Here is a 22,212-nt window from a genome sequence, read left to right on the forward strand (position 1 = left end):
ATTAACCGAGAGCTATCCTACCAACAGCTAAGATAATAGGCAACTGAATAGGCTAAGACCTTTCCTAGGGTTGCAGCTTTCGAAGGGGAGCAGTTCCTTCAGATGCGACACCTTGACTTAACATATGAGCTTAGCAAATAACTGGGCCTGATGTGACCCACCAATGTGGAAAAATCTGTGTTTTTCAGAGGATTATGGCTTCTCTTGTCTATGTTCTGGCTCTCTCATTTCATCCCTCTGGCCTCTTCATCGCTCCCCTCTCACTGTGGTGTTTCATTTTAGTGACTGTGCCTGGAGCAGGTAGACCTGAAACACAACTATATGAGTCAGCAACAAAAAAAGACTGAGATGGTAGTTCAGACTTTTATTATGTTTTGAAAAATCTTCTCTAAAGTAATGTAAATGCAATTAAAGAGATAAATAAAAGGAGAGAATACTCAAGAAACACCAGCTGTGTCTCAGCCATGGAAGAAGCCATCCTGGCATGTGCATGGTTATCCATGCCTTCAGTGAAAAAAGGTTTCCCCTTTATGACTGTCTGAGCCTCGATCCAGTCAAGGTAGCTGTAAACAGACATTAAGATCTCATGGTTTGGCTTTTCTGTGCAATCTTGTCCCCAGCTGACGATGCCAACCTGAAACCACTTCATGGTGTCCCAGTAGCTGCAAACCAGAGGTCCCCCGCTGTCCACCTATAGCATAAGGAGGATGTTATAACATGTTAGAATTTATTATAATCAAACCTCAGGTCTTTCACAGCAGCTGCATTAGGTAAATCAAACTCTATCCCAAGTTCGTGAGGATTTGAGGGCACAAGGAAATTTTGGACTCAAAATTTCACAGCTCAGCCCTGAGATCCCTGCAGAATAAACAGATACAGAAGGTAAGAGGAGGAGATCAGTCACAAGCTCTGGCTCAGAGCAATACTCTGACCTTCTCAGCTTTTTCCACACACTCTGTGGTCCCAGAAGGATACCTGAATCATGTCACCAAGAGATAACAGCCAGGAGTGAAAAAGGACATCTGCTCATTCAGTCCTTGACTTCTCTGCAAAACTAGTTCATTTAGGTGCTGGGTACCTGGCACTGTTAATTTTGAAGGCTGGCATCCAGAAATTGGACAAGAGATGAACACTAATCCTGACAAATCCTTCTCGCAACCACACTAATTTCACTGAACACTTACTTGCTACTGCAAGGACAACCTTCAATCACCTGGTGCATTCAAGCCTTCAAATGCACATTGCTGCCACCCTGCAAAGAGGAACGTCCTGCTGTTGCTGTAGCTTGAACATCGAGAGTACGTCCAGTTGCCCATATGACCTCTGTGGGCAATGTCTGAACACAACCTGAGGGAGAAAAGAAACCAGGACAAAATGCACCTAGCCAGGTACAGCACTTTTCTGGCAGTCATGCACATCTTCAGTGCTGTGCAGCCTCTGCTCTAAAGGAGACAGTTTCCTTCCACCGTGGATTTTGTGTCTTTTTTCTATCCTATTTCCAGTACTTCACGTGGCAAATAAGAAATTCAATACAAACTCATTTCCCAAGACAATCAGCTTTCCTGGGAAATGTCGTCCTTCCCGCTTTGTACACTACCTTGAGAAATGTCTTTGTCATTAATGTATGATCCCCTTTCCACCAGCAGCTACCCTGAGCTAACACATTAATTAATTAATGAGTAAGGAAGTGGTTGTAGTCCCTTGTGCAAATCACCAGCACCCACTAAATTTTATGTCAGAATTCCTACTCACTTCATTACATGGAGGGTCCACACTCATAGTGTTTAGAATTTTTATTCTCTTTCTATTTTTCTTTTTGGTTCAATACACATATAAGAGGGGAAAATGAAGATAAATAGAAAATAAGTGTTGCTTCAGCATTCAGAGAACCATTTAGGCTGGAAAAGACCTTTAAGATCACCAAGTACAACTGTAATTTCAATAGTTTGCACTGCAATGGTGTTACTATAGTTGTGTCTGCATCTCAGTCAGTGCTGCTGGATCCTCTTCAGACTCAGAATCTAAAGACATTTCCTGACCCTGTTTCAGCCAAGAATTTGCGTGAATCACACAAGTGACCTTGCAGTGACCTTGGATCCATGCGTTATCAGTGTCCTTGGCGATGGCATCCTGTTTGAATGAATGAACATCTCCTAGGCTGTAGGCACAATTAAATTACTGGGAATTTTACTGCTAATTCCCTCAGGGCAGGAACAGGCCAAATGTATTATCTTGGTAGCAAAATGAAGGCGCTTCGAGCCTCCTACACCCAGATAATAAATGAAGTCAAGAGAGTGGGAGCCATTCGCAAGGCAGTGACGCAGCAACGGCTGATGATCGGTGATATGTCGGGATGCGTCGTGCCGGCTTTTTCCCAGTACAGGAGATTTTTAGCACTGGCAAACTATCGGGGCAGATCGGTTTCAGAGTATCCAATTTGGAGGCTGTTCACACTTGTAAAGGATCTTTCTCCCAGGGCACTTAAATACCAGTTAATTCCTGCTACCTTGTGACTATCCTTGGGGGGAAAAGTCTTATCGTATTTCATAGCGGAGAAAAACCACAGCGGAAAAGGGATGCGATTTGTACGAGGCAACGGCAGAGCCAGGAATCCCTGTTTAAACTATACATCACACGGTTTTCTTTTTGAAACAGATCTGCTTTTCCTTGTTTGCCTCTTTCATCATGTTCATTTTGTTCTCTACCTGGTCAGTGAGGAAAAGGAGAGCTGTCTGCAGGGTTTGGGGGACTATCAGTGATGGAAAGTGATTTAAAACCTGGGCAGGGAAGGAGTTAGGCAGGGCTGTGAAAAACCAGCTGCAAATCCATTTCTCTAATCCACAAGCCCTGAGACACAAATCCTGCTTCAGGTCCCCTTCCACATGGGCTGAGCTGGTCTACTTCATGAATTCAACTTCTAACATACCATTTCTCTTAACTTCAGCTATTTAACTCGATGATTTGATCACGAAGTGGGCTAAATCATCCTCTCCATGTGATAATCTCGCTCACATAATTATAGCAGTAGCCCAGATGAATCAGTAGCCTGGTTTCTACAGGGCTAAAGATAGAGAAAATTAACTCAGTTTTTGGACACTTCTGAATATCCCTGTATCCACCCTAAGCTCTCAAAAAACGTTGGCCTAAGGTTTTCCATCCTTGTGTAGGAGAGGGTGTGGGTGGAGCAAGTTTTCAGCACTGGTACAATTATCTCAGCTCTGTGATGTTTCCAGTAGTGGTAATTTAATTAATGCTCAGGTTAATGACTCCAAAGATCGAAAAACTTATTAAATATCACTTTCAGCTTTCAGCCTCTTGTATCTTGGTGGTGAAATACTTCTGGTCAGCAACACACACCAGATACCTGCTCCTGCTCTTCAGTCTGAGTGCCAAGTTTCTGGACAGTAAAAAAAATCAAACCCCTAAAAATAGCATCTTTGCTTCTGTTGCATGTTTCTTGTCAACTAGAAGATGAGTGAAAAAGCAACCACATCAAAGCAGATCCGGTGCTGAATTCATGCCTTCCACAACTGCATGTTAATTCTCCCACTGGGAGAGGTGAGAGCAATGATATATTTGCTGATAAACAGTTCTGGCTTGTATAAAAACTGTCACTGACTAACAAGGTGCTTTGTTTACTGAAGCTAATGAAAAGGTTAATCTTTTTCTCTATGGCCATAGTCTTTTTGTGGACATCAGGAGCCTTTCTGCTGACTTTAGTGGGCTTTGGATTGAGAGCATAATCATCTTCCTTTCGTATTTGTATTCATGTCTGCAACACGTTAATTGATCAGAACAAACACATCCAGCCACATAAATCTTCCAAGGTGGGAGAAGCTCTGGGGGAAGGAGAACAACCCATCTGATACTCATTAGGTGGATACACAACCCTTGCAAGTCATTGCTGGTTTCAATTTCATGTTGGTAAGCTCGGTGTAAATTGGAGAGAGTCAGCATGTGAATAACAACACTTGCCATTAGAGCTGCCCTGGCTGCAGGAAGGCTTTTGCCTGTTTATTTGTTCAGACAATTTCTTCAATTATTTCACCGTGATCAAGCTATCTTTAGAGAAAGGTGGAAGGAAGGAGGCTGCAGCCATTTTTAGCATAGAGGTATTGAAAATTAACCAGGTAACACAGGCCACCTGGATGCTTTTCATGGGATTTAGAATCATAGAATCAAAGGGCTCCCTTTTCAATCTCAGGTGAGAGCCTTCAGCTAGTCTGTCCTTCCATCCCCTTGTTGGAAAATGGGAGAACAAGACCACTCTGCTCCATCCACACAGATGTCAGAAGGGTCCATTAGTAACTATGGTGGCATGGACTTAAAGGCAGATATAATGCATCTGGTCAAAGACCCATGTGGCTCAGAATCCTCCTCTGACAGACATCCGTAGCAAGTGCTCAGGGAAGGAGAATGAGAAACAGGGCAAGTATTTACAGAGTTGTATTTACATCACAGTGGTTAATAGCCTTAGAGAGATCTTCATCCAGGAAGTTATCTAATTGCTTTTTGAATCCATTTATCCCTTAGGATAAATACCCACAACATCCTGGTCAGTGACTTCCATAGTTTAATTATCTGTGGGATGAAAAAACACTTCCTTCTCTTTGTTTTAAGTCTGCTGCCTGATACGGCCATCTGACACCCCCTCCTTCTGTGTTTTGAACAGTAGTGACAAGAAGAGAGCTCTGGACTGTCCTTTCCTTGTTGCTCTTGGCTTTAGAAATCTGTGTCATATTCACAGAATCACAGACTGGTGGGGGTTGGAAGGGACCTCAGGAGATCATCCAGTCCAACCCCCCTGACAAAGCAGGTTCAAACCCCCCTGCCAAAGCAGGGTACCTACACCAGGTTGCACAGGGAAGTGTCCAGGTGGGTTTGGAACATCTCCAGAGATGGAGACTCCACCCCCTCTCTGGGCAGCCTGTCCCAGGGCTCTGGCACCCTCACAGGAAAGAAGTTTTTCCTTAAGTTTGTCTGGAACTTCCACTGTTCCAGTTTGTGCCCATTGCCCCTTGTCCTGTCACTGGGCACCACCAAAAAGAGCCCGGCCCCATCCATTTGGCCCCCATATTTCAGATATTTATAGACATTGATCAGATCCCCTCTCAGGCTGCTCTTCTCCAGGCTGAACAGTCCCAGCTCTCTCAGCCTCTCCTCGTAAGGCAGATGCTCCAGGCCCATCATCATCTTTGTGGTCTCCGCTGGACTCTCTCCAAAAGATCCCTGTCCCTCTTGAACTGAGGAGACCAGAACTGGACACAATACTCCAGATGTTGCCTCACCAGGGCAGACTACAGGGGGAGAAGAACCTCCCTCGACCTGCTGGCCACGCTCTTTTTAATGCCCCCAGGATAGTGTTGGCCTTCCTGGCCACAAGGACACACTGCTTGTGTGATTCCCATCAGACATCTCTTTTACAAGCCTCAGAGTCCTGCTCTGTTATTCCCCTTTCTGTCAGAAGCCGTTCCATGTCCCTGTTATCCTTTCTAAAACTACTACTTCTTTCTCCGATGGGGTGGATGGGACTTGCACACAGCACACAAGACGTAGGCTCCCAAGATTACTGCCCTGACATAACACACATTTGCTTTGATACCTATTCCTTCCCTAATTAATCATAATGCTCTTGTTGCCTTTTTAACCTCCACAGAGCCTCGTGCTGATGTTTTTGGAGGACTATCCACAGCTACTCCAAGATCTTCTTACATGGTAATAGCTAATTTAAAGCCTATTATTGCAAGCGTACAGCTGGAGTTGCTTCGCCCTGTATTCACTACTCTTCCTTTACCAACAGTGAACTGTGTCTGCCGTTTTAACCTCCAGTCACTCAGATTAACGAGATCCTGCTGCACCTCTGCAGTCAGTTTTAATTTTGACCACTCTGAATAATGCTGTGGCATCAATCAACTCGGTCATCTCAGCATTCGCCCTCCTTGAACATCACAATTCCTTGCACAGATGCCAACACAACTCTCCTTGTGAGTCCTTTCTCCCATCAAATCCTTCCTCTATGTTGCCTCCCTCTCAAACCAAAGCCCTTCTACTTCATGACAGTTCAGTTTCTTCATGAGTCTTTGGTGAGAAATCTCATTAAAAGAGTTTTGAAAATCTCAGCATGTTGCATCAGCTGGATCACCCTCCACCACATGCTTGTCGACTCCTTCAAAGAATTTAAATCTGCCTGTGAGTCATGACTTTCCCTTAAAGCCCTGTTGACTCACCATAATTGAATGAGAAGCAGCTCTTCTGAGTCATCACACCCATTCCCCCACACTGAGGGCAAGCACAAAGTAGGTTTTTGTGTTCAGCTGGATTCAGAGATGTTCTGCTCCCCACAGCTTTCCTCACCAGGCAGATAAAGTAATGCTGGACCCCCTTGCTGCAAACTGAACAGCTTCAGTTTGAGGGACCAAAAGCTACAACCCAGAAGTAGAAAGCAAAAGAGACATGCGACATCATCAACATCCCAGGTCCTTGCAATAGGAAGGAAATTTTTTACCAGATGAAAGTATTAAGCCACCACAGCCTGAATGTGTTCACTTGTCTGCCCATATGATAAAATGATGAAATGATGAAAGCCCTACAAAACCATGGGACACAGGAAAAGTGATCTAATTCTTACAAGCTGCACATCAAAGCACCCTTCAGAAGCAAATTGAAGAGACAGCAAATGCAAAAATGTCTTTCTATTGCTTTGTTCTGGGGCTCCCCAGGATACCTTCCTACTTAAACCAATCTGTTATTTAGGGAAAAAAAAACCCTCTGGTCATGGAGCGTGTCCAGAGAAGGGCAACGGAGCTGGGGAAGGGTCTGGAGCACAAGTGTGATGAGTTCCCGGCTGAGGGAACTGGGGTTGTTGAGCCTGGAGAAAAGGAGGCTGAGGGGAGACCTTGTGGTTCTGCCCAAGTCCCTTGGAGGAGGGTGGAGAGAGGTGGGGGTTGGTCTCTTCTCCCAAGTAACAAGTGACAGAACGAGAAGAAACAGTCTCAAGTTGTGCCAGAGGAGGTTCACATTTGGTATCAGGAAAAGATTTCTTCACTGAAAGGATTCTCAGGCACTGGAACGGGCTGCCTAGGGAGCTGGTTGAGTCACCATCCTTGGAGGTGTTTAAGACGGGTGGATGAGGTGCTCAGAGATCTGGTTTAGCAGTGGACAGATACAGTTGGATTCGATGATCTCAAAGGTCTTTTCCAACCAAATGATAATCAACTGTTATCAACAGTTCAGTGATAAAGAATCCACCACAAGAATGGAGAGTCGATCATTGCCTTCAATATTAAGGCAAGGTACAATAGTAATTTGATATGGTGAGTAGTAACTTTGAACTGAAATGTGTTTGGCTTTGATTACTGGCCCCCAGGAGACCTTTGCCAGGTAGGCAGAAGGGTCTATAACCTCAGCCTTCATGTAGATACTCTCCGTTCTTACAGGCTGTAATCAGACCATCATCTATACACCTCCATATAGATATTTTGAACAGCCCGAGGGACTGACCACACTTCCTGGGTTTGTGACCTTTTCCTTGCATTTGTGATTATTTACCTCTATGGACTCAATTTTCATTTGCAGACTTTTTCTTTAAAAAAATTCCTTTTCACAAGTCTTCCTTTGCAGTTTTTGGAGCCACATTAGCACCAGTATAAAGATGCAAGAGCTTGTAAAAGGATGCAAGAGCTGCTTTTGTCACTTTTGCAGTGGTTTAGCACTCTTCTGCAGACATGAAGTGAGGATGCGAGGGGTGAGTTCAGTTCCAGATTGATCACCTGTCTTTGGTGTTTCCAGTGCTTCCATTGCAGCCCATTACTGGCACATGGTTTGAGATGGGGGAGTGGGATGCCAGGGGCATCCTGGGATAAAATAGCACTGGAGACTTAGATGTAGGCAACTGCCCTGCCTTAGAGCCACTTGTCTCACTCTGAACTGAACATCTTGGACTTGCTATCAGTTGATGGGGAGCAATAAGCACTCGTACAGGGATTTATCTCATTTTATAATAGATGGTCAAAACAGACTCTATGAATTATAGTGGCCTTCCAATACCTGAAGGGGGCCTACAAGAAAGCTGGGGAAGAACATTTCACAAGGGCAGTTAATGACAAAACAAGGGGAAATGGGTTTAAGCTGAAAGAGGGGAGGTTTAGATTAGATATTAGGAAGAAGTTCTTCACTGTGAGGGTGGTCAGACACTGGAACAGGTTGCCCAAGGAAGTTGTGGATGCCCCCTCCCTGGAAGTGTTGAAGGCCAGGTTGGATGAGGTTTTGAGCAACCTGATCTAGTGGAAGGTGTCCCTGCTGCTGGCAGGGGGGTTGGAACTGGATGATCTTTAAGGTCCCTTCCAACCCAAACCATTCTATGATTCTATGATTAATTACATGTCAGAAGTGCTTTTTTCTCACTATTGATGGAAAGATGATTCAACAGATGCAGATGGCTACAGAAAATATATTTGTGTTTGACAGGATAAATCCCACCCAGGGTTCTTCAGCAACTCCTGCTATCACCACAGCTATGAGGGGTGAAAACCCTGAGCAGCCCAGATGATGTAAAAGGTATTTGTCCTTTCCAGACTCCTCACATTCTATGTGGATGGGACATCTTCCAGGTGAAGGAAAGAGGTCCTTCTCTGCCTTTTTCACAGAACTAAAGAAATTAAAACCCAGATACATCCTAGCATCATTTCAGACATTTATCAGAGATGACCAAGATCACCTCCTGCTACAGTCAGTGGAAGGGGGTAGATACCTTCAGCCCGTTGCTCAGACCAACCCTATATCAGGGCATGGTGAAACTGAGCTGGAACAATCTCACAGCTTGTTTGTGGCCACACAATGATTCCTCTCCCCGAAAGCCAGGCCAGGGACTGAGCCCCCCTTCATCTGCTGCTGACCTGAACTGTATGTGAACTGTGACTTCCAGCTGAACACACTCTGTCCTAATCACCACAGCGCTGAGCTACCCCCACAGACCTCCTTTGCAGAAACTCTCTGAAATATAATTGGGCTATTTACTGAATTTTGTCTGGATAGGCAAGACATTGAAGAGGCATTTGCTTTCTGAGTCCCTTATACTCTAATTATTGTTCGAGTTACCATTGCATCAGAGCCTAACAAAAGAAAGCAAGGAATTAGACATCAATCGTGGTTCATGGGGTCATGGAAGAAATGTAGCACAAACACACACACACACACACACAAATAACACATAGGCCATCTCCAGTGTCTGTTCTTTAGCATTTGTACCCCATGAACATCCATTAATGCTAATGTTTATGACTAAATAGACCTATAAGTCAATTAGAGATCCTGTTAGTGTTAATTCACAGCCAATCTATATATTTGTCTGCAGAACAGCTAGGGAATTGGTATACAACAGATTTTTCTTTTTAAGTGAACAGATTTATATATATATTTTTTAAAATACAAATACTTGGGAGCTCTGCTATTCAATCTCCTGGAGTTATTATAGGAATATGGTCAGTGATTCACAAATTAGTCTTGTCTGCTACTAGTATGGTGGCAGCTGGTAAAATGTCTGAGCCTTTCTATTCATGTCCTGTTGCCACATGGGGGTATTAAGGCAGTGGACAGTAAAATAATGGCCTTAATGTCCTCAAGTTGTGCCAGGGGAGGTTCAGATTGGATATTAGGAAAAATTTCTTCACTGAAAGGGTTCTCAGGCACTGGAACAGGCTGCCTACGGAGGCGGTTGCGGCACCATCTCTGGAGGAATTTAAAAAATGGGTAGATGGGGTGCTCAGAGATATGGTTGAGTAGCGGGCAGGTAGAGTTGGACTTAATGATGTCAAAGGTCTTTTCCAACCAAACAATTCTATGATTCTATGATTCTATAAACTTATACATGATGCCCCGCTGAAGACTTCTGTGTAGCTTTAGTCACTCATATAGAACAGCTTTCTGCAATGGGGAAAATCTAGCACAAAAAGGGTACACACTGCAAAGACCTAGGATGGAATCCTTTGGATCCAGATCAGGATCATGTGGACTTACAGCCTTGGGTCTAGATGCAACCTGTCCAACTTAGCCTGGCTTTGGACATGAACAAATGTATCTTGATTCTCAGCAAAGCTCAGAAACGGCTAACATATGACTTTTATCTACTTCACATCCAGGCAGATCATGCATGTCTGCAGTGCATGGCTTCCAGGTTTATTGCGACCACTTCTACACCAGCAAGCTCAGCATCTCCAAGGCTTGTTCCCTGACCAGGGGTCTCTTGCCTGTGCTCCTGTTCCTTCCTGGCCTCTAAACTGGGGTGCCAGGATCCAAAGGGATCCTGCCTCATCCCTGGAAACATTCAAGGTCAGGTCAGACAGGGATGGGGCAGCAGCAACCTGATCTAGTTGAAGACATCCCTGCTCACTGCAGGGGGGTTGTAACTAGATGACCTTTGAAGGTCCCATCTAATCCAAACTATTCTATGATTCTAGGATTTTAGTATTTTGAGATTCTAGGACTCTATTGTGGGTGGCTCCTGTCCCATGAAAGACCTTTAGCTGTGTCTGGAAATCATCCAGGAGAGAGCTGGTTGCCATAGACAAAATCCGGGCCCATGGTTGCTCTACCTCCTTTACAGCACTGAGTTTGTAAAGGATTTAGGAAACCTGGCCTCATTCTCACTTGACACAAACCTCATAATCTTTATAGATAAGCACAGCTTGGTAAGATTGCACTTCCTACCGTGTGCCTCACTATCTGCCCAGGACAGAATTGGGTGTCCAGTGGTCCATGCTGCAGAGCAAGCATCAGGTTCAGACCTGGGCTCCTAGTTCATTACCAGACAGCCTACCACAGGCAAGCCACCAAATTTCTGAACCAGCCTAACAAGGCCAAAATGTGCCCTACCCAAATTCAATCAGCGCTTCCCAGAAAACGGTCTATGAGCAAATTCTGATGCAATGTCATGTCACTTGTTTCTCTGCTGAAGAGCTTCACCAGCCTAGGGTATGGTTTTGTCTTGCTCTTTTTATTTCAGTTTTCAAGACATTTCTGTCTGGTCAAGCTTCCACTAAAAGTGGGCAGTTGCTGGGTTATGAGAATTATCACCCATGTAAATGTTGTCTACTTTCACTGCTTGGAAAGCTCACATTTCTACTTCATTTCTCAGACGCTTCTAACATCATTATAGATCAAAATAGCACCCTCATCAGCTTTCTGAATACAGGAGATTCATTTTGCTGGGGACAAGTGCTCTTGCTGTTTCACCAGCATAATTCAGCCACAGAACTTAAGGCTGGGATGGGAAAGTGCATTCTTTAATCACGTTAATGTTATCTCGTGGCAGTCTTCTTTTTAAAATTTTTGATGGAATTTAATGGAGGTGAGAGTCACTAAATGAATGGTTGGCAGAGACAGATGCTCTCTGGCTAATCAAAAAATGATTTTGCAAAGTCAACTTCCCTTCTACTGCCCAGCTACAAGCCCAGCTCGCAATGGCTTTGCAGTCCACAGTCCCTGTCCTCACTGCCTAAAGGGCAGGGAATCTCTCTCTGTCCTGGGTGTTCATTTAGTTCCTTCAGTGAATGATTCCTACAGGATCAAGCTGCCCATCTGTCCCCTGCAAACACATGGACACGTCTAAGAAAACCCTTGCTCAGCGGATGATGGAGGTCTTAGTCCTGAAGCAGAGGTTGCAGGAGAGCCCAGTCCTTACCAGGCTTTCAGAGGAGGGGTTGGAGGTTGGATGTTATGAAATAAAAGGTGATTTTTGGCTTTCAGACTTTGTTTGACATCACGACAGTGATCTTGCAGGTGGAGTATGTTCTGAGGGTACAAGTTCTGAGTGAGGTTTTCTCACATTTGAGTATTTGTGACAGCCCTCTCCCCTTAGCACTCCCTGTTATCAAATACCACTCAAAACTCTTCATAATTGAGCTTGAAAAGTCCATCATTGTATATCACTAACTCACTGCAATAAGATGTAACTAGTTCTAGCACCCACAGACCAATCTACTGTGTTAGCAAAGGACATTTGGATCAGAGCCAAGACCTCACCTGAGAAAGGTTTCTAATATTCAAATTAAACACTCCTCGATTAAATTTCCTTCCCAGTTCTCCTACTCCCCCTCCTTTGACCCTCCTGGACAAACTTTCCTGTCTTCTTTCAGTATTTAACCTGGTGATAGAGCAGCACTGACTGGCCCAGGGCTGAGGGGACACCAGGTAAGAGGAGGACACAGCCCAAGTTTTGCTAAGCCTTCTCTGCAGGGATGTGAGACCACTCCTCCCATCTCACCACTGCTTCACAGCTTGGCCACAGCAGACACTGGGTTTTTAAATTGCTGTGAGGTAAGAATCCAAAATCCTGTGCCCAGAGCCATCCCAAACTGTCTCCTATCTAACAGGACTTGTTGGGAACCACTCTTCTCCCTTGTCCTCCTTTCAGCTCACAGTTTCCCTTGCAGAGCTGCTTTCTCTCTCGCTGCAGGAAGGGAACCAGAGCAAGGGGGAGAGCAGGAGGAGAGGCTCATCCAGTCAACAATGTATTTCATTTCCAGAACCATCACTGCTTTCCAACCCCAAGAGTCCTGCACCCCTGCTGTCTGGGTCAATATGCCTTTGCAGGCAGTTCCTTGGGCCCTGGGCATTCTGCCCTGGCCACCTGCAGAGAAGCTTTAGCAACCCCAGGAAGCTGTGGGAAGGATCAATGTTCACTCCTCAAGAGAAGATGCTTCTCCTCCAATGTCCCTGTGCCCCCATAGGCAGCATGGTCACCTGGGAGCCTGTTTGCTTTACCTGGCAAGCACCTCTTTCTCCTCTGTCCAGCTCAGCACACAGCATGTTCTCCATTAGCTGCGGGATCCACTCCAAGCACTGCTCCCTACTGATGAGCTTCATCCGTGCTTTCTGCAGCAGGTGGGACTTTGGCGCTGCTACTGCGAACCAGCAAGTGAGAAGAGAATGGTTAACAAACCCTGCAGAACAATGCAGACTTGTAAGAGTGAAACCACAGATGGAGACAAGCCCTTGGGACTGCTCTCATCTGAATTTGTAAAGCATCTCAAGGCAAGAGGGTCTCAGGGCATGACCATATGGTCTTGGGGTCACAGGAGCTTGCAGGGGTTGTCCAAATATTAGCAAAGAGAAGCTTGCGCTCTTGATTTTATGCCAGACTAGGAGGTGGGTAGGTAGGTAGAAATGGGGGAGATGTTAATGGGCAAAGCTGAAATCCTGGGGAGTGAAGGCTTGCTAAATAGGATTTTTAAAAAGTCATGTATTTTTGCAGATGAACTCTGGGATGTGCTACAGCGGGAAGACCCTCAAAGGGAGGGCTTATTCTGCTGGTCTTGGTGATGACCTGAGATGAGCTGCACTGCACACCTTAGGTTTCTCACTGATGTTTCCAGGGAACTCAGTTTGAGGGACTCTTTATGGGGTCCCATGCAAGCCCTGTGGAGGAAAGTCCACTGAGCTTTCCCCAGAACAGATGATCTCCTTATCCTCCTGCTTTCTTGGGGTCTGTGGGATCATACCTTGCCCAGGGGATCAGCTATACCTTTCACAAAGTGGCTCTCAGGATGGCAGTTCACAATGGAAATAACTGCTTTATCCTCCTTGAGATGAGAAAACAGAAATTGCAGCAGGAACCAGCAAGCAACAAAAACCCTGAAAATATGCAGGGCTAAAATATGCTTGGAAATCCCACTCATTTCACCCACGTTTCTCTTTAAAGTAAACCTGAGTCTGAAGGATAAAACTAACTTTTGGAGGACATTGCTGCTGGGGAGGAAACCTCCAGATTTTTAGAAACTCATTCCTTCTTCCATATTTGACTGAGCTAAATCCTGCCAGCACCTTTAGGAAGGTGGGACTCAAAGGAAAGATCCAAAAGATAGAAAGTTGCCAGGTCCCTTTCCCAGTTAAGGTGAGGCTGCTCCATGGAAGTGCCCACAGATTAAAATGCTTTGATGTAGGTATCTCCAAGGAGATTGTTCCACTTGTTGAGGTCTATTTGACTGCAAGTTGAAGGGAAGTCAGGCTAGTGTTGCCTGAGGTGCCAGTTGAGAAATGTCCACCTACAAAAGGCTGGTAGAGATGAGAAATGATCCATTTTTCCCCCACTGAGGAACTATGCTTCATACTTTTTGGTATGGCCCATAGCACATCATCACACATCCCTCTCACCAAACTCAGCTTCTGCTGGTTTTGTTCTGAAACATCTCCCAGACAGAAGGACTGAGTGCATTGACCTCACACAGGGTATGATTTGGATAGAAGTAATGTCAACTCAGCCCACGCAGCAGCATGAGACTGATCTCCAGAGCTACACCATGCATTTTTGCAAAGAGACTAGCTAAAGAGAAATCCTGCCAAGCTGCAGAGCGGCTCTGCAGCAGCCGCCTGCTTTTTTGTTTCTAAGAGCACGTTACCTTGGTGAAACAGGAGAGTTTCACAGCTATAAGACAGTGTTGTGCTTCATATTATTGTTATGTGAGGCAAATGAAGACGAAGAGGGGAAAATGCAGAGGTTTAGAGAGGAGAAAACAACCCTACAGAGCAGAAGAGACAGGATTAAATGGGACATTCACTTACTACATCCTAGGATGGATTGTTAAAGCCTCAAGGCACCACCCTGCCCGCTCCATCCCAATTACTTCTTTCCAAGAATGAAATAACTCATTAGTTATTTAGTGACATTTGTTCAGGATAGACATTTTGGGTCACAATTTGTGCTGGAGCTACTTTCATTAGGGCTTAAACAAGAGCAATTAGCAACAGCAATTTGCTGTTCTACCTGAGTGAAGAAGAGGGGTAGTCAGCACCATTAAATCAATCTGGTTCAGAGACATTAAGCCAAAGACAAGCCTAGACCTCCATTTCCAGACCATCTTAGACCCAGTCTAACCTGCCCACCAGAGTGGAGCTTGTCTTTGGATGCCAAAAAAGGCAAGCCAAGAGGTTGAGTTCCTGCAGAGCAAAGGTGGGATCTAAGGTTTCAGCTTGAACATACATGCTCAGAACACCAGGGACTTTGCTCTGGGCGTCAGTAGGTGACTGGTGACAGAATATTGTCTCTTCTTGCACTGAATAGACAACTGGTGGATGTGCAGAGGCTGGGAGGGTCTGGAAGTGTTTACTAGAGAGGTAGGGACTGGACATTAGCATGGGTAAACCCTCCTGAGAAAGAACATTTACTTTAACCAGATAAAAGCCAGCCTCCATTAGCAAATACATCTCCTGACAGCATCTCACCTGCATTTGTGGTTCCCCACCCAGCAACCCAGCAGTGTTGCCACGTATTGTTGTCAGATGTGAAGGGCAAGCAGATGGGGATTTTCTCACTGCTGAACTCGATGGGAGAGCTGAGCAGGATCAGAGCGATATCATTTTCCATGCTCATTCTGTCATAGTTTTCGTGGAGGATCAAGCTGTCCAGCTTATGTTTTTCCATTGGGAGGTTGAGGTCAATTCCCCCCACTACAACAGTGAGATCTCGTGGCCTTATAAACAAAACAGAAGAAGAGTAGACATAAGCAAAAATGAAGGCTTTGTGTTATAAAGGTTGATGCCTCCTCCCCCTGAGTAGGGCAGGGTGATGCTCAGCAAATTGCAGAGGTAGGTTGGCTATAAATATCACAGAAATCTACCCTCACTTCTAGGCACAGCTAATTTTCAGAGGAGAGAGGTGGAGAAGTAGAACGTGAATGCAACCAAGTTATAAATAGCCTGGTTGCTAATGAACAGATGGAATGGGCTGGATCTTCAGGATCACTGTACCCTGGGCTGGATGCTCTGGACCATGCTGCCCCCAGCCAGCTGCTCCAGGTTGTGATGCCATAGGTCACTTGTCACTGAGCAGTCTGGGTTCTTGGACCTGCTGAATTTTGGAGGGAGCTCACAGAGGGCTGGACTCTACCCCTGGGCATTGCATGAGGTTGATTTATCCAGAAACTGCTGGTTTAAAATCAGACTCTCCATGAGGTAAAGGTGTTGGTTATATGAAAGCAAAGGTAATTTGGGGGTTGGAATAAGCTGGAATGAAATACAGCACTTTTTATAGAATCATAGAATGGTTTGGGTTGGAAGGGACCTTAAAGATCATCCAGTTCCAACCCCCCTGCCATCAGCAGGGACACCTTCCACTAGATCAGGTTGCTCAAAGCCTCATCCAACCTGGCCTTGAATGTTTCCAGGGAGGAGCAACCACAGCTTCTCTGGGCAACCTGTTCCAGTGTCTCACCACCCTCACAGGAAAGAATTTCTTCTTAATATCTAATCTAAACCTCCCCTCTTCCAGTTTAGAGCCATTTCCCCTTGTTCTGTCATTAACTGCCCTTATAAAAAGTTGCTCCCCAGTTTTCTTGTAGGCCCCTTCAGGTATTGGAAGGCCACTAGAAGATCACACTGAAGCCTTCTCTTTTCCAGGCTGAACAGCCCCAACTATCTTTTTACAATGTACTGCAAATTGTAGATGTGCAGGAAATGCTTGGGGCCATCAGAACAGCATCATGGGCATTTATACAAAGCTGCTCAGACCATCCTTCAAAATATTTCCCTTCTGCATCTCCTAGTTATGCAGATTTCTGCACATTTCTGTTGTAACACTACTTCTGATCAAAAATGGGTCTATTTTCCACAAAGGAAACAATTCCTGTTTTCAGGACTCTCTTCCTGGCTCAGTCACATCTATGCTGCAGTTGACACCGAGGACATACATATCCCATACCCACAAGAATTCATGTTATGAAGCCATTGCGCCTGGGCTGTCCCAAAGGAGATAATTCCTGTTTTCAGGACTCTTTCTGGCTCAGTCGCAGTTGACCCCAAGGACATACATATCCCACAAGAAGTCATGTTATGAAGCCATTGCGCCTGGGCTGTCCACGCCTCCCCAGAGTACTCACACCTCCTCTGCAAAGCAGTGGGCCACCGTTAAAATCCAAAATGTGCTGATCATGGTGCCTCCACAGATATGTTTCCCCTTGCTCTGGATGCTCACAAGCCACGGGAACTCCCCAACCTTGGCATATCTCCCTCCTTTGATCCTCTTGCCAGTATCCTGAAAGGACTCGTAAGCTGGTCGGAGGCCACACTCTGTGTATAAAATGAGACATATTGCTCACAGACAGCAGTGCCATCTCCTGTGCTACTAAATTAGAGGGGCAGGACATCAGCTAAAGAACTGGTCTATGATTATCCATGCTACTTGATGTCTACCAAAGCCCCTGTCATTGTTGTAGCCTCCCCAAACCTCTACTCTGCCAAGCAATGCTCAGGCAGTTTGAGGGCTAGTAGGTCCATAGACCATTTCCCATAGGCAGGCTGGACAAAATCCTTGTTTATGAGATATGAGTGGAAGAGTCCATGACCAGTTTGTAGTACAAGTCATACATATATGCCATCAGGTATGAGGAATAAGCCCAGGCTAATTTAATTTACCAATAGGTGTATATTCTGTAGGGCTACTAGCAGTTCCGTTCTCCTTGTCATTTAAAAAGTTGAGAAGAAAAACCTGCGTGGATGCTGGCGATCAGAGAAGTTAAACAAAAGAGAGTAAGGAACAGCATTTCAATTCCAGTCTTGAACTTTTTGAGAACATTCACAGCAACGATGCTTCTGCAGACACCTCAGGACATCTTCCCCAATCCATGTTCTCAGCAAAGGCTGAGAACCAGGATGTGACATCACACAATCCATGTGTTTCTGTTGACATCACAGTTGGATGCTGGCCTTCCTAAGGCGATGAGGGAAAGCTCAGTGATTTCCAAGAGGCTTGGGATTTGTTTCACCTGTGACAGGGATGGACAGCTGTGGAATTCCTGTCTGTAGCTTGGACTGAGTTTCACAGAGTATTGCAATAGTGGACTTCATCAGTTGGGTGCTGTAGCCCTTTGTGGATCTTGAACCATGTTCTTCTCTCTGAAGACCTCAGATGTCGGTCTTGCATCAACTTTCAACCTTCAATTCTGAGAACTGCTGAAGCCTATAAAACTCTGAATTAATCTTCTCTGCTTCATTTAAATCGTGTCTATGTTCTCAGAAGAAAGAGGCAGGTCTGTGGGAGGGTAAATTGCAAACAGTAACAAATCAAAAGTATAGTAACAAGGATGTTGAAGCAGCCACTCCCTTCTTCCTCATGGGCAAGGGTGGTGTGCAAGACCAAATCCAGCTTAAAAAACTAATCCATGAGACTGAATCATTAGAGTTTCACCTTTACTGATTGTATCCTCCTTATATCTTTGTACCTTCAGCAGCAACTGCAAGGGGTCAAGGCCAAAACTCCACCCATAATTAATTCTGTGGCAGCATAATATTTTTGTGTGGTCCAATTTTAGCATCAATGAACCCACCTATGCCGATTTCTAAACCAACACATTAATTCCATCAGGACAGGACTTAAAAAATCTCAGGACTGGTTGAGACCTGAGCCCAGCTATATTAAGAACAGATAGTGCTTTCTCTAAAGACTTTGCAGCTTGTTTCAAAACAATAACTATAGTGTGGAGTAGGAGAGGAAAGAGAGGAAAGGACAGAAGGGAACTGAGCAACATTTTATGAGCACGCAAATGATTCAGTACATGAAATGTTTTGCCTTGTACACTGGAGCAAATCAGGAGTTATCTCACTGAAGTCTGAATTACACAGAGGTTAAAAATGCATAGAATGAAAGTCAGACTATTTTCCTCTTTGCTTTTATGCCACCTCATGCCTAGGAAATTAGACAAAATTGTTGGTTTCCTTGACAGTGAGCAGTAGAACAATTCAGTGTCAGAACATGTTAAGGTCAGGTGATCAGTAACCACAGCAATTGGAAATCCCAAGTGTGATGTGGGTACATTTTGGGGAATCTCCAGAAAGATCCTAACTTGCCAATCCTGACAGAGGTAGCTCCTCTCAACCTTGCCCCAGCTATAAATCTGCTAAAAGGACAGGTTTCCTTTGGCTTTTGAGACTGGAATGAACTCAGCACCAGCTGAGGAACAAGGAAAGTTGTGGAGCTAATTTCTCTGGCACAGACTGTCTTTGGATAAAGCAGGCAAGACTTCAGCAGTGGGTTTACAAGTCCTAAGACTGACTATCTGATGTCCATTTTCAGTCACTCCAATCTTGGAATAGGATCTGGTCTGCTGGGTAGTTACAGGAGATGTTCATGGAGCTGTCTGGGGTCTTTCCGAGCCTAAAACCTGAGCTGATGAGAAGGAAACATCAAACTAAGATATAGAGAGGAGTGCCATGGAGAGCTATCCAAAAGGAAATGTTGTGGATTTGTGTCTCTGGGTCCCCATCATCTGGCCCACAAAAACGGCTTTATGTGTCCAGAATTGACACATCAAGACAGTTTCCTACAAGCTTTTCCTGAAGAAAGCACATATGCAAGAGGACACACCAATGACACGTTCTTCAAAGTTAGTGATTAAGACAGCCTCCAATACAGGAAACACGAGAGGCTCAAGCCCACACCTCCCACTGCTCTCAGAAGTACTGCAAGCAGCAAGTTGGATGGGTGGGACAAATCCATCCCCATCTCTCCTACTGAAGCTGTTTGTCCTAGGATGCTCCATAGCACATATATAACCCATGGGATCTCATATCCATATAGAATCATAGAACCATAGAATGTTGAGAGTAGGAAGGGACCCACAAGGATCATGGAGTCCAACTCCTGGCCTTGCACAGGACAATCCCAACATTCAGACCATGTCCCTGAGGGCCTTGGCCAAATGCTGCTGGAATCTTGTCAGGCTTGGTGCCATGAGCACCTCCCTGGGGAGCCTGTTCCAGTGCTCCACCACCCTCTCTGGGTCAAGAACCTTTTCCTCATGGCCAACCTCACCCTCCCCTGCCACATCTTCCTGCCATTTCCTCTGCTCCTGGCATTCGTTGATGGTCAGAGAGAAGAGATTAGCGCCTGTCCCTCCTCTTCCCCTTGGGAGGAAGTTCTAGACCCCCAGGAGATCTCCTCTCAGTCTCCTCTTCTCCAGGTTGAACAAACCAAGTGACTTCAGCCTCTCCTCATATGGCTGCAGCTCTAAGCCTGTCACCAATTTAGTGTCCCTCTTGTGGACACTCTCTAGTAGCTTTGTAGGATAAACCTGCATCCTCTACAACCTTTGTCTGTAGCTTTTGGTCTCCACTCTGAGAACTCCATTAATAAAATGAAAATTTATTATCTCTCTTTCTAGTTGTTCTCCTATTTTAACTGCACACACACTGGGGCAGAGACTGCCCAACATCACATTTGCACAGCACCTGCCAGAATGAGCTCTGGTCTTGGTGGGGGCTCTACAAGCTATTGAAATAAAATAATTAATCATAGGAATAATTACGTTACAGCGTGGCCAATATGAATTCTACTCCTCTGTACTGTCATGCATGATAATACAGATTTAAAAGCCCTGGTGTTTAATTAGCAGGCTGCAGCTTTTTATAATATTTGATCCTTTTTTTAGATCTACTCAGATATATACTTAAAGCCATGGAACACATCGCAGACAACATTTTTCTTTTATTTTTTGTAATTTATTGTAGTGCAGGAAAAAAAAATATTGATTTCTTTTTCTGTTTATACACTTTTTGGAACTGTCAAAAAGACGTATCACATTATAATTTTTATTTTTTCTTATTAAAATTGTTTGAGAAAACAGGCTTTAGAGGTCATATTACATATTGCTGTGAAAGTGGAATTGTGAGAGAATTACTGATCTTATAAATTCATGATTCTCAAAGACACCAAATTACAGGGTTATGATAGTTAAGAGGAGCCCAACCATGTCTCCAGAAGTCAAAGCGCTCATAACACAAGCAAATTCATTAACCCAAGAAAATAAACATCGGAAGGCATTAGTTATGCAAAGCAGTTTGCAGGTGCCACCACCTCCTAATTCACCCTTTTAACAGCACTTCAAGCCAAGGAGGTTTTTTTCTCTCCAGATTACAAGACTGCAAGGAAACCCAGTGAGCTGCACAGAGCAAGGAGCCGCGTTTGCCAACAGGCACAATTTCTGCCTCTACTTTGGCATTTGATGTCGGTCAATGGGAAACTCCACAGATTACAGAGAGCCAACCCAACGGGTTCTTAAATCTTTAGGCACTGATGCTGAGGATGTATCCTAACACCTATCAGGGTCATCAGTCTTTTTTCAAACTCCTTAAAACAAAGTGGAGGTGGTGGAGTAAGAGCAGGCTATTTCTTGATCCCAATAGGACAGGAAAGACCTGTTCCCCCGAGGCCGCAGTATCCACCGGGGTTCTTACTGAGGTACTGCTGATGATAATCTTCGGCGTAATAAAACTCTGGAGCCTCCCGGATTTCTGTTGTGATGGGACCAAAACCGCTCTCCGTCAATATCTGTCAAGAAATATGATGGAAAGCCATTAGTGGTTTGCTGGCTTCTCTGCTGAGGAATAACGTTGGGTTTTTCTCTCAGCAGGAGCCACAGACATCTCTCAACTCTTGGACCACAGCTACAACACATCCCTGAAAGCCCTTTATCCCTGCTCTCAAGTTTGGTTTTTTTTTTTTGATAGGAGACATTGTGGGAACCAAAGTAGATGTTGGTGAGAAGAGGTAGCACACCCTTCTATTTTAATGACTCATTTGTTTAATTGGCTACGGCCAAGCATTCATTCTCTCTTCTTTATTAACCTTCCAAGCAGGGATATGGTGCCATCAACAAAAGTGGAAAACAAATGTGAAAGGCAGCAGATCACACTTTGATCAAGCCTGGCCAGTTGCCTTGCAGTGTCCAAGAACTTCACCTGGCAGGTGCCTCAGCTTTGAAATGTGCTATCCACCTCAAATTTCCTTATGCCAAGAATTTCTGGGTGAAATTTTAGCTCTACTGATGTCACTGAGAAATAAGAGCATTTAGGTTCTTTTCACAGAGCCATTGCATACTCATTCTTCAAAAAGAACCGTTCCATTATGACCAGAAAATTATTTTTAAGGCAAATTACGGCTCATTTCTGAAAGATTTGCCAATACATGGACCAGAAGCAATAATCACTTTGCAGCAAAAGAAGGAATGTGGGTGGGGATTTTAAATTAGACTGTAATTTATTTCTGATATCCCCTAACTGAATTTGAAACTCTTAAAAGGTTTCTGACAGAGAATTTCTTTTTAACATTAATTGCCATTTTTCCTACTGAATATCTGTTTTCTAAGGAAACTGGTAAGCATCAACATTTTGGGGCAAATTCTCATCTCAGTGGGGACATAACTTGAGCTCACTGAAGTCCATGATAAC

General features: G+C 44.6%; 1 protein-coding gene across 1 annotated transcript; it reads right to left on the reverse strand.

The window, feature by feature from the left end:
- Positions 1-388: 388 nt before the first annotated feature.
- On the reverse strand, positions 389-21,313 carry LOC104528217 (serine protease 55; the record flags this gene model as incomplete). Its single annotated transcript, XM_029085996.1, has 5 exons — positions 389-691; positions 12,760-12,899; positions 15,217-15,464; positions 16,869-17,058; positions 21,181-21,313. Coding segments are annotated over 5 exons (1,014 nt in total), but the record flags the coding sequence as incomplete, so codon positions are not given.
- Between the last annotated feature and the right edge of the window lie 899 nt (positions 21,314-22,212).

This window comes from Antrostomus carolinensis, unplaced genomic scaffold (assembly GCF_000700745.2).
Source record: "Antrostomus carolinensis isolate BGI_N321 unplaced genomic scaffold, ASM70074v2 scaffold10757, whole genome shotgun sequence".
NCBI classification, from domain to species: Eukaryota; Metazoa; Chordata; class Aves; order Caprimulgiformes; family Caprimulgidae; genus Antrostomus; species Antrostomus carolinensis.